At 43.1% G+C, this 16838-nt stretch overlaps 1 protein-coding gene across 6 annotated transcripts in view; it reads left to right on the forward strand.

The window, feature by feature from the left end:
• Positions 1-16025, forward strand: part of Mpped2 (metallophosphoesterase domain containing 2) — a 179915-nt gene extending 163890 nt beyond the window's left edge. For all 6 annotated transcript variants that reach the window (XM_040745978.1, XM_040745982.1, XM_040745980.1 and 3 more), the window contains 3 exons: positions 2832-2947; positions 5977-6090; positions 8389-16025. In XM_040745978.1, coding sequence (XP_040601912.1) covers positions 2832-2947; positions 5977-6090; positions 8389-8507 — 349 coding nt within the window. In that variant the 3' untranslated portion in view covers positions 8508-16025. The remainder of the gene's footprint in view (positions 1-2831; positions 2948-5976; positions 6091-8388) is intronic.
• Positions 16026-16838: the final 813 nt, after the last annotated feature.

Genomic DNA, 16838 nt, shown 5'->3' on the forward strand with positions numbered 1-16838 from the left:
AAGAACCTGATGACCGACATGCTAGAGGACAAGTGAGAACAAGACCCATGGATTCCTTTCTGGAAGAGTCTCAGGCTTTCTTCCCAGACCTGAGGTCTGGGGCTGCCCAGCTAAGCAGGACTAGGGCAGTGACTATTATTTTTTCAAAGAATTCTGAAAGTTAGCAGGACAGGCTGTGTCAATGGAGCATATGCTGCATACCAAGTGAGGCCCAGCACTACTCACGGGTCCTATAGTTCCCAGCCTGCTAAAACATGGTCGACAGTGATTAGTTCCTATTTGGACTTTAGCCAGTCAATGGGCGTTAGTATCAACACACAAACAAAATTGTCATATAGGTGTGCTGGTCAGAAGTCTGACTAGTCCTATGAACTAAAACATAGCTGTGAAATGGCTGCATTTCTTTTGAGAGTTTCCAGGCTAGCCTGGACATGGCTCTGTAAAACAGACTAGCCTCTATTTCAGGAATCTGCCTACCTCTGCCTCCTAAATTCTGGGATTAAAGGAATATGCCATCACACCCCACCAACAATTCACTTTTTTATGTTTAGGTTATCTAGCTTTTCAAAGTCACCCACTACTCCTAGCCACCTAGTCCTCTTCCTCCATCTTCAAAGACTCAACATGAAGTTGAGTCTTTCCTCATTGCTCTACTCATGACAACTCTACTGTCCTTTCTTCCGCTGTTAAAGGCCTTGGTGGGTCACACTGGACCACCCATCTGTGTAATCCAGGATTATATCCCTATTTTAAGGGACGCAATCCTTCAGTGACCCTTGCCTTGTAAGGAGATAAAGTCACAGGTTCTAGTTTTAGAATACAGATATTTTAGCAGGGAGCACTATTGTTCACAACAGATTCGTGGGTCATTATTATATGGATACAGTGGTTGTATGTAGTAGACCTTTAGGTTATTAGAAATGGAACTTGATACAAGCTGATGAAAAGAAGGGAGTCTTGTTGGTTCATACACTTGAAAGGAGGAGTTTTCTTGGTCTGACACAGCTGAATCCCTGTGTCTAAGGACATCATCAAAGCCCTCTCTTTCTTGTCTTGGGTTACTTTGGTGGTCAGTTGATTCCCATGCAGAGACTGTCTAGAGGACAGCTGATGTAGCTCCCAGCCAATTCCAGGGCTGCACAATTCTTGAGACTTGAGATTCCAGAGAGGAAACATGACCTTCTCTTTAGCAGTGCTAACAAAATCCTGGGGATGACACTCAGTTGCCCAGCTTGGGCCATGTGTACACTTGGAAGTGAATCACAAGTAAGTGGCAAAAATGCAAGTTACTTCATGCAGGATCTGGAGTGGAGTAAGCCTTACCAGAAACACATGTATTATATCAGGGAGGGGAGTAACTTACCTAAGAAAATACAACATTGTCACCAGAAGAATGAAAGAGCTGGTATGGCGAAACAGCAGGTGTCTACTCCATCATACTGTAGCTTGATTCCTGAACCATGAAATGGAGAAAGCATTTGGCTTTCAGCCACAGGCAAACTTGAAAAAGCCCAGAAGTGCTTCGTCTAAGGCAAGTAATTTAATTCAGGTAGCATAGAGGAAAAAGAATTGGCATTATGGTTAAATTCATTGGTGTTGGTACCAGATTGCCTTGGTTTAGGTTTAGCTAGTTTTATCATTTGTAAAACAGGGATGATAATCTCAGGAGGGTTAAAGCTTGTGAGGTTGAAGTGTGTGAAAAAAAATGCTTAGACTAGGACCCTGACAATGTAAAAACACCTGATGAACAATGGCTGTCTTGAGTGTTATTCTCATTTTATTACCACATTGATAGGCATAAGCTCCAGGAAGATGGTGTGTCCACTTGGAAAGAGGGTAGGAAGTAAATAAGGTACTTTATTGGGTTCCTCTTTCTAGCTGGAGGCAGTCTTTTCTTCCTTGAACTTTCCATCTTCCCCACAGTGGGAGGTTGAGGTTGTCACCTGAAATGTGGGCTTTGACATGGTAACAACGGTCATCTTTCTGTCCCAGATCACCAAGTGAATGTTCTGTCAATGTTTCTAAATTTGAATTCTAAAGATAATCCTGTTCATTTGGCCAGGGATTGTCTTCAAATAAGAGCCCAATCATCGACTATGACTTGCAGTGGGCGGGTTAAGCTGGAAGGGGAAGTTCAGCACCAGCAGAAAATTGACCATTTTATCTTTTGCAAGTGTGCTGAGCAAATTGGAATTTGCCTATGGAACAAAGCAGTCATTTTCAGAGAACACTGTTCAGCTTGGATGTTTTGGATGAGTATAATCAGAAATGCTTTATAGAAGCACCTTAGGCCTGCAGGATTTTTCGTTCTCTCACTAATAAACAGGACGTTTGTAAACAAGGCAGTGTTGAGGCCAAACCGACAGACAGATACCCCATTCCTTTGCTTATATTTCCTCGATCTTAGAGCCACATTCATGAAGCAGAAACTCAGGAAGATGCTCATAGGTGCTGTGGGAGGCAGATTCCAGAGGGACCAGGGATGTTCCCAGAGTCTTCTCTTTGGTGGCAGGAAGAGCTTTGGTAACCCCTTTTGCTTATCAGAACCCACAGACTGTTCTCAGCAGCTTCCATCCAGACTCTTCAGGACATTTCAGCAGTTTCCACGGTCAAGGCTCCTGTGCCCCTTTTTAGTTAAACAATTCATAGGCTCCATGCCTGCTTTCAGATGGCTTGGTTTTGAAGCAGTCAACAGAAAAGCAGCCTGCTGCCAGGGCCAACCATCAAAAGAGAAAAGAGAGCATTGCAAGCCGTGGGTGGATGTGCGTGAGAAATATGACAGTGCAGATGCTCCTTCTGGTGGCCTGACCGTATGCGTTATCTCCCCCAAGGACCCCGTGGTTTAATGGATGGGGCTTTAACCTACCCAGAGGCCAGTCTCTGCTGGACAAATGGAACCTCATCCCTGAGGGCATCGACATACTCATGACACATGGACCTCCTTTAGGTAAGTGGGGTGAAGGTTATCCTTTGTCATTCAAAATGCTCCCCTCCCCCAGCATAATGAATAATTCTTTGGGGACATAGTAATTTTCCTTCAGGGGGAAAAAACAGTGAATGCAAAAAGGAAAGTCAATGCCTTTAAAGAAGCCCAGTACGGTATTAACCTTAGCAATTCTGCTAGGCTTACAGGTGTTGATGATTTTTTAGTCGATCAATGAGCATAGAAAACCACAGTCTTTTAAGCTTGGTAATTTATTTTAAGAACTGTGTTCCCTTCACAGTGAAGGGGTAGGATGGGACACGAAAGAAGACAGAGACCTACCAATCACAGGCGTTTGAATGGCAGTGAAATGAAAGGAACTGTTGTTCAAAGGAACTCGTTTTCCTTTCACACATAGCATCGGGCCTGGGGTATCTTTAAAGTTTAACATTTGAGCTGATTATACGAGAAGAAAAGTTTTTTTAAAGATGAAGTATTTTCAATAAGGACTTGCCCTGCATATTACTTATGGGTGTGTGTTCTCCGAGCATATCGTGACGGTATCCCGATTTATACTATCTCTGGTGTTAAAGCTACTCCCCTAGTGATGCATACTGTCAGAAGATGGTATTTGAAGATGGTATTGAAGAAATTAGATCCTAATTATTCATGAGCGTGTCATTGGTTTGGCTTGCTACGGAACATTTTCAACCAGACCCCACAACCCTGATCTCACCATCCTCTGGCTACGGATAATGTCAGGACACCCTCTGTCCAGCTAAAGCATGCTCAGAAAATTCAAACATTTCACTTTTTAAATACAAATGTTGATACTTATTGATTTATTTTTATGGGGGCATCTCTTTGATATTTGTTAGTATAATGCCTTGTATTAACAGTTTCCTCTGTCATACTGAGTTGAAGGAGAGGCACAATGTGGGTATAAGTGACTTTCATGATTTTTGTTACCTTGTTACACATGGCCCTTACCTCTTCTATCAGCCTGCGGAATCAAACATTCCTGATGCATATTTAACCTTTGTACATGCCTCTGTTAAGAGCCACTGTGCTGTTTTCCTTCCCCTGGGGTGGAGGTTGGGGGGCAGGGGAGGAGCTCCGAGTTTCCTGAGGGAGAATAGAGGCTGGGGCCATGGGGCCACAAGTTAGTGAGGGGGAAGAGGCGAAGGGAGGCTAGTTCTGAGTGGACACATGACTTCACCATGCCTGTGTCGCTCTCTGGCGCACTTCACCTCATCCTGTACCCTCCAAGACTGTATTTGCCAATGATCCTAATCAAATCATTGTCAATTTATTTCCTGATTTAGACTAATTTAATCATTAAATTGCTAATGAAATGTTTTGACTAGCATGACTTACTTACCCAGCAAGAGTGCCTTTGTAGGGATAGCATTCCAGCCAGGTTGGTTCCCCTACCAGAGCAGCCTGGGTGGGCACAGTTTGTTGATAGGGTCTTGGATAGCTGTAGCCTGGTTAGGTGTAGTTCATGGTGAGGGTCTTGGGTTACAGACAGCACAAAAAAACGTCCCCATCACTGAAACATTCCATAGATTGCGACTTCAAACAGAACGACCAGTTCACAACCAAGTCATTCATTTCTTCATGAAGCAAGTGGTAGTAACAGCTAAGTCTCAACACTAGATTCTGAAGAATCCCGACATCCTGGTTACTCTTCCAGCAGAGGCTACGGTCGCTCTTTTTGTAGTAAAAATAAAAGTGAGGTAATCCAGGCTGCACATGTATCAGAGGGATGTCCACACCCAGAAGCTTCATAAGAAGCCAGTAAAGGTTTCACAATGTAAGGACAAACTTTAAGACTGGAATTCTTTGGCAAATGCTGTGCTGGGGGCCGGGGGTTGGGGGGATGGAGAGTTTGAATTCTTCACTTCTCAGTGTGAAGGAAACTGTAGGTGTTATTTACTCTCTACCATTATAGTCTCAACAAGATGATATCTGAGGTGCTTCTATACACAGCGAGGTATTTTTCCTTCTTTAAGAAAATGCATCTATGAGGTAATAATGATAATCACTGTGGATTCACAGTTTTTCCCTTAATAGTTTTAAAGGCCCTAGTTGGATGTTTGTTAGGCACTCCACTTTTATCTGGGCGCTTCCCGTACCCCAGCTAGCCTGTCTTTACAGAGACTAAATATTCATGCTTACTGCCTATCCAAACAGAACAAAATCTGTCCCTTCCTGGCCAGCCATTTCTAACAGTAGACAGTACCTAATGGGACTGTGGAATGGATTCCCACAGATTATGATTTAGCCTTTCATCCCACCTGCCTTCCTTAGACCCCATCCTGCTGAGGTGTATGGATTTCATTTTAGACCATAATCATCTGGATAGCTGACTTTTGTTATAATTGATGTCAGTTTTTTTATAGATTTTTCTGCATTAAGGAAAGGACTAAGTGGCTTTTACTTTAAAACTAGTCAATTAGCCCAAGCTTGCTGGATGCCACCGTGAGGTCATGTTGTCTGTTGTTACAGAGGAATGGAGAAGCAACTGAGTATTCCAGATCTCTGGTTCTCAGGAACCCCAAGGCTTAAGAGTGGCCCCTCTAGGCAGAAAAGGCACCCTGTGGTCAGCTCCCAGGCAACTCTTCCACATCCCCTATCTGTGAATCATCCCGGGAGCAAACTGGTGTACCTAATATAAGAAAGAATTTTGAAAAGAGAAAGCAACAGAATAGAGGCGGAAAGAGCTATTATGGCTGCCGGGAATAAGTGTCATTGATCTCATGAAGAAGATCTGAAACCTGTGGCTGAATAAATCACAGTTCTTGCAGGAAAAGAATGTTAATTAACTGGAAAGGGGGGAAAAGTGGAAACCAAAAAAAAAATTAATCAAGAATCCAAAGAAGACAAAGTGATGAGTGAAAGTTCCTTAAAAGCCATTGTGAGCTTTAATGGGGAGGCTAGGATTACAGATAACACAATAAACCTTCTGTGAGTTATGGCTTCCTGAAAGTCAAAATGAAACCTTACCTGAAGAAGGAAAATTAAGAGTATTGATTGAATTCTATCCTTAGGTTTCCGGGACTGGGTTCCAAAGGAGCTTCAAAGGGTTGGCTGTGTGGAGCTCTTAAACACAGTCCAGAGGCGAGTTCGGCCCAAGCTCCATGTGTTCGGTGGAATTCATGAAGGTAAGAACACAGACAATGTGCCATTATCCATGATCTCACAGTCTCCACCAGGCAGCATCAGATAGACAGAATGATGGGAACAATGGTTCTCAAACTTTTTTTCAAAGGAACCCCTTTTATGAGATAAAACCTCAGGAGAAAAGCTCATGTGTGTAAAACTGATGGTTTGTATTGCTGTCTTTTAAGTGGAAAGGCAAGTAGGAACCCTATGTGACTTACTTTACCACAAAGCCCCCACTGCCTGCCAGACAGCACTGAAACCTAAGGGCTCCAAAGAGAAATAATAGCAACTGCTGTAGCACCAATAAAACCAACTTTCCTGCTCAAGGGGATAGACGAGATGCTGTCAAGATTAGACACTACCTAAAGCATCTATAGCCCTTGCGGGGTCATGCATGCCAAGCACAGAAAGACAGGAACACGAGGGGTTCCCTGCAGGGTTACTGTGGACATGCAAGGAACAGTTCCTAACAGATGTGGAAGGAGCCTTCACGACTTTGAATTTTGTCTGCCTTTTTCAAACAGATGTCACCCGGCTTTTGTAGACAAACAGAGTATTCTGTCAGCTGATATTGGGGTCTCAGAACCTACGAGACTGGCCCAGGCATGCGTATTTATGTACAGCAGAAGCATCTATGAGGGCAGCTGCCATGTGTCCCAGCCCTCGGTCACTGTGGCTCTCTAGGGTTATTTATGAATGTCACAGTCGAGTTGAAGTGTGTGAGGCTGTGTGCTTGGTGAGACAGAGTTCAGTTTACTCCGACGAGTCCACAGGCACAGAGGCTTCCTGGTTAGGTGGGTAATAAAGAGCATATTGAAAAACCATCCTACTAGGGCCAGAGAAAATTCAGTTGCTCCAAGTGCAGGCAGGCACTAGCTGAATGGCTGGAAAGCAGAGGTGCCCAGAGCTCCTGGGTAGGAGGCAGTGTGTGGCGCGGGGGAGGGGTGGATTTCAGTCTGTCCTGCACTTCTCTAGAAGGGGAGAACCTCAAGGAGATGATGGGACTAACTATCTAAACTCCATTTCCCGGGAGGGAGTAGGGGTGCTATTATCTTGAAAACTAGTTTGAATTCCTGTGGGATTCCTTTGAATTTGCATTTCACCCTTAAAAAAAAAAGTTTAAGTCATTCATTTACCTTAAACACGCCAGACTATTGGAGAATTCCACTGAAGCCCCACAATAATAAACTTGCTTTAAAGGGGAGCGATCATATTCAAATAAACTTGTCTTGCTTTTATTCACTTAAGACAGCTAAAGAGGGCAGTGAGAGGGCAAATACCAGCCTCTTGATGGAGAGAGATAACAAGACTTTATGACCCCGGAACCAAACAGTGCACATTTTAAATGCAGCTTTTTCTTTTCTTAAGAGATTTTTCCATTGACCCTCATTAAGCTCTCTGCAGGCTTACTTGGAAAATTTTTAGCAAATGGAGCAGGGGGAGGGAGGAGGGATAAGAACCTTATCTGTAATTTCTGTATGTCCTGGTCATTTTATTTCTCCATGGCTGGCTGTATTGTTATATGCCTTGGAGTCCAATGTGAACATAGAATTACAGACTGGTTGCAAAAGCAGTAAGGTGTCCGGGGAAATGTCTAAGAAGCCTAAAAATGTCACATGTTAAAAATGACCAAAGGAGTCTGCATGCCAGTAGATGGTTTGTGCTGCAGATAGGGGTGCTTTCCTTCCGTGCACTTTCAGGGTACATTGAGGAACCGGGGTCCTGTCATGATGTTCCTACCTACCATGATTGAAGAAGCCATGCTTTTGAGTGAAATGGAACTTAGCCACATAACTCAAGGTAGAAGTCACTTAGGGATAATTGAGACCGCACTCTAGTGATGAGGAAGAAGACATCCACACCTGAGTTCTTGTCCTCCTCCTCCCCTGCCCCAAAGCGCACTTGGAGCCCACTTGTGTTCTTGGACTGCTCGCTGCCTTCTCAGCAATTCAGTAGTTGATGCGGGTTTTGAAATGAAAATGATACTTTAAAGGTGAAGGGGTTCTTTACTTTATTCTCAGTCTTACAGGTGTCACATCCTTCCCCCGACCGGTACAAGGTTTAAGCAAAGGGACACGGGGAAGAACCACTGTTGTTGAAGGATAGAAATCTTCCCTTTTAAAGAAAGTAGCAAAATCGGACAGAAGCTCCGGAAACCTGTGTCTCTGGGAAGGTCCACTGAATTTCATCTCCCTGCCCTCTGATGACGATTCTGTCATGCTCCCCGAGTGACACCCCTGTGTGCAGCCGTTGTCATTTGCATATATTACAGTAACGGTGACACTGTCTTTCTACAGGGTACGGCATCATGACCGACGGGTACACCACCTACATCAATGCCGCAACCTGTACAGTCAGCTTTCAACCGACCAACCCTCCAGTTATTTTTGACCTTCCAAACCCGCAAGGCTCCTAAAGCTCTCAGCATCCTATTGGAATGTGAGGGACGGTCTACAAACTGCCATTTTTCTAATTATAAACTTACATCCTCTGACTTGTTTATTTTCAAATCCTGTGCGTTCTTTTTGTAAATTGTTGGAACAGGAAAAAACAAACAAACAAACAAACAAGCCGATGCTAGAGTTGCGCCGCCTCTTTTTGCTTTTTAAGTGGGGTATCCATTTGAAATCAAAGGAACATTGTGAATTTGTAAAATGACTTCTGTTTGCTCAAAGGCCACGCCATTGTAAAGTGTTAGTGTTTGCCAAAGGACAGCCAAACTTTCTTTAAAAAATGATTTTAAAAAGTCTTATTTGAATATGCTTTAAGCTGAGAGAAAAAGATTTAAAAAGAAAGAAACACATAGCAGTGTTTTGAAAACCACCCAGATTTGCACAACTCTTTGAGTACTGTTTGATGTGTTTTGTTGTTGTTTTCTTGGTGTTATTTCATTTTTATTTTGCAGATGTGGCTCCGATTTAGAGCAAGCTACACAGAAGTAGGTCTGGAAAAAAACCTTAACTTCATGCTGGCTGTAAAGAAGACTGTGCCCAAGGTGGGGGACAGTCCTCATTCACAGGCTTAGCCAGAGAGGTCCATGTCATGGCTATACACACTCTCATTGTTCGTTTCTTTCTTTTAAATTATTTGAGCTTTAAAAATATGGAAGCAAGAATCTGTCAAGAGCAGATATTCATGCAAGGAAAAGAGTGTGCAGACTCCTTTTCAACGTGGACTTATATATGTATAAATATTTTTGTGCATTATGACTAAGTTAGGAGTTTAATATTGCCATGGACAGTACAACTGCAAAGCAGGGCTATGCGGCAGCGCATCAGAAGTCCGAAGGAACTGACCCGTCCTTTCTCTGAACGCAAGGTCTTAAAGAGCTTGAGTTCAGTCTAGGTACAGTAACCAGTGTGTACAGACTTCAGCGGATGCATTGGAAGCGAACTAAACAAGGCTTAGTCGTCCTTTCTATTTAAATGCCCTGCGTTGTCTTCTCACTTCCTCCTCCCCCTCCCATTTTGCACTGTGTGTTGATGCAATCTTCGCTAGCACAAAATGCTGTCGCTAATAATCTTTCTGTTCTCTCATTGTCAATGCCATTGAGCTCTATTCTATTTTATGTTACCTTAAAATTTAGGAAAGCAGTTGTTTTCTTTAAATTTATTGTGATATTCTATATCTAGCGGCCTTTATATGCAAATAAAATTGCAAGATTTTTAAATCTGTGCTGAGTGGTTGGGCTATCTGGGGAAGGATGGTAGATTTGTCCCAGAGAAAGGAAGATTTATTTACATGCAATTTAAGTAATCCCCTCTGAACCATTAGAATAGTGTGGGGGGGGTCTGATTTTCAATAAATGTTTATGGCCTGCCAATCAATCACAGGCCAGCAGGTACATCGATAAGGCACTGACAGTACTGGCTCTTTGCAGCACACTGTCATCTGTCTTGCCTTAGGTTTGAGAGGGTGCAGCTTCTATCTTTGGCCATTGTAATGTCTGAAGAACAGAGACTATCAAGGCTGTGACTGCTGTTGTGGGACCTGTGAGTGGTATTGAGTAGGGGAAACCATAGAGGACAGGGAACCCCCTCACTGAACATTCTCATTTGTCCTCATGAGTTGTCACCACCCCCGAAGCCACCATCCTCCCCTGACACACACTGTTTTGTTGTTGTTTTAATGATTCCACTAACATGTTCTGTCAAAGAGAAGAGAGGGCCAGTGGTGGGATGTGAGAATTATGTGTACCTCTTTTATTTTGTCTAGAAGAACCGCTGAAGAGAAGCAATAGAATCTTGCTATTATGGTTGCTTGTGGGGGTTTTATTTGACAGCAGAAGGTTTTTGTTTTGTTTTGTTTGTTATTGTTGTTGTTGTTTTGATTTTTCTGACTCGGTCTCATGTAGCCCAGCCTGGCTTAGAAATCTCTGTAACAGAGGATGACATTGAACACTTGATCCTCCTATCTCCAGCCTCTAACTGCTGGCTTTACAAGTGTGCACCACCATGCCCAGCAGCAATAACATCTTACATCTGCACCGCGTCTGTGGACTGCTTGCCATTCTGTCTACTCATTGTGGTTCCATTGATGCAATTCATGGATAAACTCTTGGTTTCAGCACCGTTCTTAGAATGGCATTACAAATTCTCATAAGCATTTTAGTTGTATCCTATAGGCTTGTCACTTTCTCATCTGAGACTGTATAACAGGTGCATGGGCTTCCCAACCAGAGGAGTTTATGACTACGGTAGCTATGATGGATGAGATGGAGTCCTGAGAGAAGGTGGAATTCCTCCCTTAATCTGCTGACTTGGTGTGAGGATCATTGCCTTCCACCCCTTCCTAGGGGATGGACAGAGAAGCAGTGTATGGAACAGACATCTTACCTGGCACCTAACCAGGACATGGGCTCTGACATCTCTAAAAGGCAAAGGAAGATCTCCAGGAGTAGTGGATGATGCCAAGGACACGTGTGGTCCTTGAGAGCACATTTGGACACCAACTAATTAAGCAAAACACTTGCTAAAAATTGCCTTTCACTGTGCACTAGTATAAATGACACATTTTGCTGTGTCTAGAGCATTCGACTGACTGTCCACAGGGATTCCTGCTACCAGCCCACACTCTGCATGCATGAACTGCTTCCGGAGTGTCCATGATGACTATCCTAAAGTCTTCTCTTTTGACCCTTATAACAGTGAATCCTACAAAAATGGTGGTTACAAATCTAGCACTTTCTGTTCCATTACCAGACAATCTGTTGAATAGGTTTCATATTTTATCTTCTTCCTTGAATCCCAAGCATTCATAAGCCACAGTTTAGAGGAAAGCAACACCACTGACAACAGAATTGCTTCCCTTAGGACAATGGAATGTTTTAAGATAGGTCTATCTGAGTCCATAGCAACGCCCTTTCTGTTACTCTGCCTCTGGACCAGAAAAACTAATTCCTAAGAGCTAACAGGAAATTGGAGGGCCTGGGACATTACCTGTTCCCCGTGTAAGAGCTTGCTGAAGCACCTAGCAAAATGGTTTGATGGCAATATCAAGATGGACCATTTCCTCCGTGCTTGGGCCAGGACACTGCAATGGTCTTGAAGCTTCCAAGCCATCCCAAATCCTCTTGGACTAACAACAATGTCTTCAGCAAGAAGCCATGTAATGTGACCTCTGACTTGGAGATCTCTGTCTGGTGTCCAGGAAACAGTGTGTGTTTGTTCGGTTTGGTCACCCTGTCCTGTCTCAAGATTCTCCAGGCAGGATTCTGTCTGTTGACCCTTAACCCCAGAGAGGTCCAGTGGCCTTGTGTCTGAGGAGCTATGTTGGTGTTCATGCTTTGTGAACCATAACCAACTCCCTTTTTTAAAAATATGGGCTTTTATGAGAAGCAGACTAGCGAGCCTGACTTTCTAGCTTGGATGTCAAACCTTACAAAGTCTCTCTAATCTCTGATTAGAGACAGGGGGCTGAGTAACAAGTTGCTAACATGACTCACGTGGGTCTGCCGTCTCTGGCGTATCTCTCTCCCCTTGAATCTCTCACCATTTCCTTCCAGCTCTGTTTGTGAATGAGTTGCCCTTGTGTCACATTATTTTGTCTTACAAAGATGATAGGAGCCTGCTGAAATCCCTTTCAGGGACAGGTCAGTGTTACTCTGACAGATGGCTGGCATTACATCTGCCTTCATCTCTATTGTGTAAGTAACTAAGGTTGTGAACCAGGTCAGCGGGGAGGATGTGGGGTTTGTCAATTGCAGGTAAAACATTTGGTATGTCTGAGAATGATGGCACCGCCCGCCCCCATGTCCCTTTAAAGTGTGTGGCTCTGGTGAACCAGGGACACCCCATTTGTTTGCTTCCCTGTGTCTTTTCCTGTCCTAGTCCCATTTATGCTGAACAACAGTGAACTGAGACATCCTTTAGACTGAGGCATTTTGCACACAGCTGTATCTGGGTAGGGAGGCTCTTGGTTCAGAAGTCCTTTTGTGAGCTTTCATACAAAGATTCAGACTTATAGCTAAAAATTACCTTTAAGATAGAATGTTTTTTTTTCTCCTACTTTATAACCATTAGCGAAATTGGTGAGTGTGTGTGAGCTATAGAACTCAGCTCTTCTGCAAATTCCCAATCATTTCCCTCTCTTTTTACACATCTGCCTTACTTCTCCAGAAGAAGAAAATAAATCATTACCAAAGCCCAGTGAGAAGCCCCACTACTTAGTATCTATGTACAGTTCACCTCTGCAAATCATACCAGGTTCACAGAGGGCTACTGGCCCTCACCATTGTCACACAGCTAATCAAAGATAGAGTCTCCATTGATATTGGACTCAATGTTGAACGATTTTCAACTTGACATTTGGGCATAATCAGGATGGTGAGGTCAGCTTTGGCCAGAGTAGGATTTTGTAATAAAGAATCATTTGACAGTGAAGGACAAACTAGGTGATTTCAAAGAACCCTCAGAGAAGGCCGTCTGGGTGTTCCCCAGAGGTGAGCGTTCCCTCTGTCCACCCAGGCTGCTTGTGGCAACTCTGAAAATAGCCAGTTCCTCTTAGTCAGGAGAGAGATGAATACATGGTTTCTGTCCTGTGTACATCAGAACACAGTTAGCTCTATCATATGCGGTGACATTCACATGCATATGTGTGCAAGTTCCAGAACCTGCTGGATTGTGGTAAGATGTTCACCCTGAAACACGCTGATGCCATGCTTCTCTTCCCCAGCCCCAGATCCCACCCTATAGAATGGGTATAATTCATCCCTTACCACACACTTCTCAGACATGAGACCTTCCGGAACCTGTGAGGAGTATTTACTTCACTCCTCATAATTTTAAAAGCAAATTTGTTTTTTAAGGGAGGTGAGAATCCCACCATTCAGCTTACTTTCTGGTACTCACAGCCCTTCAGAGTAGAAAGCTAATCCTTGAGTCTGCTTGGCATGTTCAGTTGTAAAAACCCACATTAGCAGCCTGAATTGAGCTTTTTAAATTCTGACTCTTCTTTGAACTGTCTGACAAAACAATGCGGTAGGTTTTCCCTGACTCCTGTTTCTTCTAGGATAAGGAATGCCTTGCAAGAGAAAACTCCTGAGGTAAGGGCTCTTTCCTGTCCCAGAGCATCTGTATCTGGGTGATGGTGAGAATGGAATGCATTTTCATCAGGAGGCGTGGCCACAGTGGCACTCAAAGCTGGGACAGACTAAACACACGAGGGCGGCATGTCTCCACCCCATCAATCAGCTTTGGTTTTTATGGAACCACGGTCACCGTGAGGCGCATCTGAACACTCTCCGCGCCTGTTCACCAGGAGAAAGGATCTCTGATTTCATGGTCCATTTCTGCCTCCATGTTAATGATGACCCCGGAGACAGGTTGAGATTTTCAGAAGAAGCTCCTAAATAGCAGGTGTTCTGGACCACAAGTCTTCCATGCTTAGGCTCACCAACATGCACTTGCTCTGGTCCCCTATCATGCTTTCTGACGGCTACTTAATTCTTCCCAAAACTTGCATTTTCTTGTTGCTTCCCTCAGCTTCCTCTGTCTCTTTGATGCTGCATGGCTGCCTACACATCCGTCAATCTGTGTCACTTTGGGTGTTGCTTGTGTGCCCATGGGCTGAGTCCAGAGGCCATTCTTCCTATATGTGTTTCTAACTCCTCCACTCAAGGAGATGGTTTCTTAAAGTCATCCGTTTGACAAACAATAGCTCAGCATGTGAGAGAGATGGGCAAAATTAGTCGCAGGTGAAATCCACTAATATACTGACCACTGTAAACCAAGTCATATGCTGGTAAGGTTTATTTGTAAGACCAGGCTTGCTTCAGAAGAATCTTATAATTAGGTGGAGAGAATAAGCTATTGCCACGTGAAGGTGAACAACAAGAAAAGGGTTGAATCACAGATCAAGACAATGAAGGAAAACCAGGGTTGGTCAGATGGAGGCTTTTCAGTTGCGGGAGTGTCTATAGAGAAGTACAAGGTGAAGGTCCCAGTCTCAGACAGACATAAGCAGCTAACGCAAAGAAGGGATTCTGTGATAGTGACAATGTCAGTCTTAATGCAGCTTCCTTCCAGGAGGAGAAAAGGCAGCATGGCCAGTGGCAACTCCAAGTGTGTCACGTAGCTGGTTTGTTTTCTTAATTTACTCTATGAAATGGCTTTCTCTAATGGCATGCCATTGACGAAATGCACCATAATGTCCCCATCCATCACCTCCAAATGCTTTTGCATGCATCAGTTGTTGACTTGTTTTCTCCCGTTCAGCACATAAATGAGAGGAATGATTTATCCAAGGCCACCAGTTACTTTTATATGGAATCTGAAATAGCTCTCTGGAGAAATACTGCCCTGAGTGCTTCTGTCTTTGTGCTGCTCTGAGCTCCTACTACAAGGTGTCTTTGGCCAGGGATTGTACTGGTACCCTCCTGATGACTGTTTCTAGGGAATCTGGTCCAGATGTCCACCCATTTTGACTATGACTCCTGGACATGAGAGGTGACATTTGGTAAGTGTGACCATGAGTATGGAGTGTGGAAATCGGGGCATTGGCCTTTGTTGTTGTGGGTAAACGTTTATTGAGCCATCAGATGTCTCCCTGCCACCACCCATGCTCCAACCTTTTCTAAAGTCACATTCACCACATATATAAATGAGTACATTTATTTTGTTCACTTGCCAACCTGCTTATTTGACCTCTGTCTCCCCCATGGTGGCGATATCTAGCTTCTTGTCCCTCAGGATTTTACAAAGATCAATAGTGAATGATTAATTAATTCATTCTTGCCAGCTAAAGGGCCTTTGAGGGGGTCAGAGTATGGTACCTCTAAGCAGGACCTAGTACTGTTTCAGATACAAGAAGGAAACAGTTTACTAGATTTTTGTCTCTTCAGATGATGATGATAGTGGACATAAATGGGTCAAAGCATCAAATGACAGAGATCTGCACCATTAAACACAACACTCCTGTCTGTAGCATTAATTTAGTGGAGCAATTCTTAAAGTGCCATGTTTACTTTCTCAGTTCGTGTCTCAAAAATTTGTAAAATGTAATTTGGACAATTTCATCTGAGAATATTTGTTGAAATCAGCTGTGTAGGAACATGAGAGATAAATATGCATCACATGGCTTTGCATTAATGTGTTTTTGGAAGGTATACATGCTTTCATCAATAATGTGATGCCCAGTGTATAACACATTTACCCCTTAATAAAACTGAAATAAAGTGTTCAGCAGGTAAGAACTTTCTTACACTGTTTTCTAAAGGGCTGAATGACCAGCATTAAAAATATCAGGACACTAGTCCCAGTGGGAACCATACACTAGTTTCATATTTTTAAGATGTAGAAACTATGGCATATTGGCATTACATTCTTCTCTTGAATTTTTTGTTGTTTAATGTGTTATCTTCACAAAGAAAGGTGGTGTTGTTGGGACGAGTATGCAGGAATAACAACAATAAAGAAGTGCATTTTTCTTTCTTTTATTGAAAATAGTTTTTCTTCCATACAATAATTCTGATCACAGTTTCCCCTCCCTGTTTTCCTCTCAGACCTCCTCTCTTCCCAACTGGTCCCACTCCATGCATACTTTCTCTCGCTTTAGAAAACAGGCAAATGAAAAGAAACTAACAGCAGAATAGAGCACAACAAAGAGAAGAAAAAGAAACAGAGGAAAATGCACAATAAGTTCATGCACACTCAAAGACATACACACAAGAATCCCATAAAAACACAAAGTCAGAAAACATAATATACAAGCAAAAGACCAGTGAGGGTTTTTTTAAGACAAAAAAACAAGTGCCCAAACAAAGAATTACAAGATAAAACATCTCCGAAAATACTATTGAGCTCATTTTGTGTTGACTACAGGACCTGGGGCCAGACCTTAAGTGTGGTTTGTATAACCAATGAGACCCTGTTGGAGAAAGCTATTTTTTTTTTTTTTTGGTGAGGGGTTGTCAATTGGATTGAGTTTAAAGATCATATGGAAATACGGACCTAGTGAGGTAGAGTTGGAACAGGAAGATGGTACAGAAAAAAGAATGAAAGGGATAATGTCTAAAACTCAAAATTCCACCTCAAGCCATCTAATGTGAGTTATGCCTGTTCCTTGATCATTTTCTTACACTAAACTATGAATTCACAAATTTATCTGATATCAGGACTTCCTTGAACAAAGGGACAGTAAAGCAGTTTGATAGTTTCATCAATATGGAATCTACTGGCTCTATGGGAGACTAGGAAGGTGGGACCCCTCCCCACAATACCTGTGATGAGCTATTTCTTACACAGAGGCA

Source organism: Mesocricetus auratus, unplaced genomic scaffold, assembly GCF_017639785.1.
Source record: "Mesocricetus auratus isolate SY011 unplaced genomic scaffold, BCM_Maur_2.0 Super-Scaffold_100004, whole genome shotgun sequence".
NCBI lineage: Eukaryota > Metazoa > Chordata > Mammalia > Rodentia > Cricetidae > Mesocricetus > Mesocricetus auratus.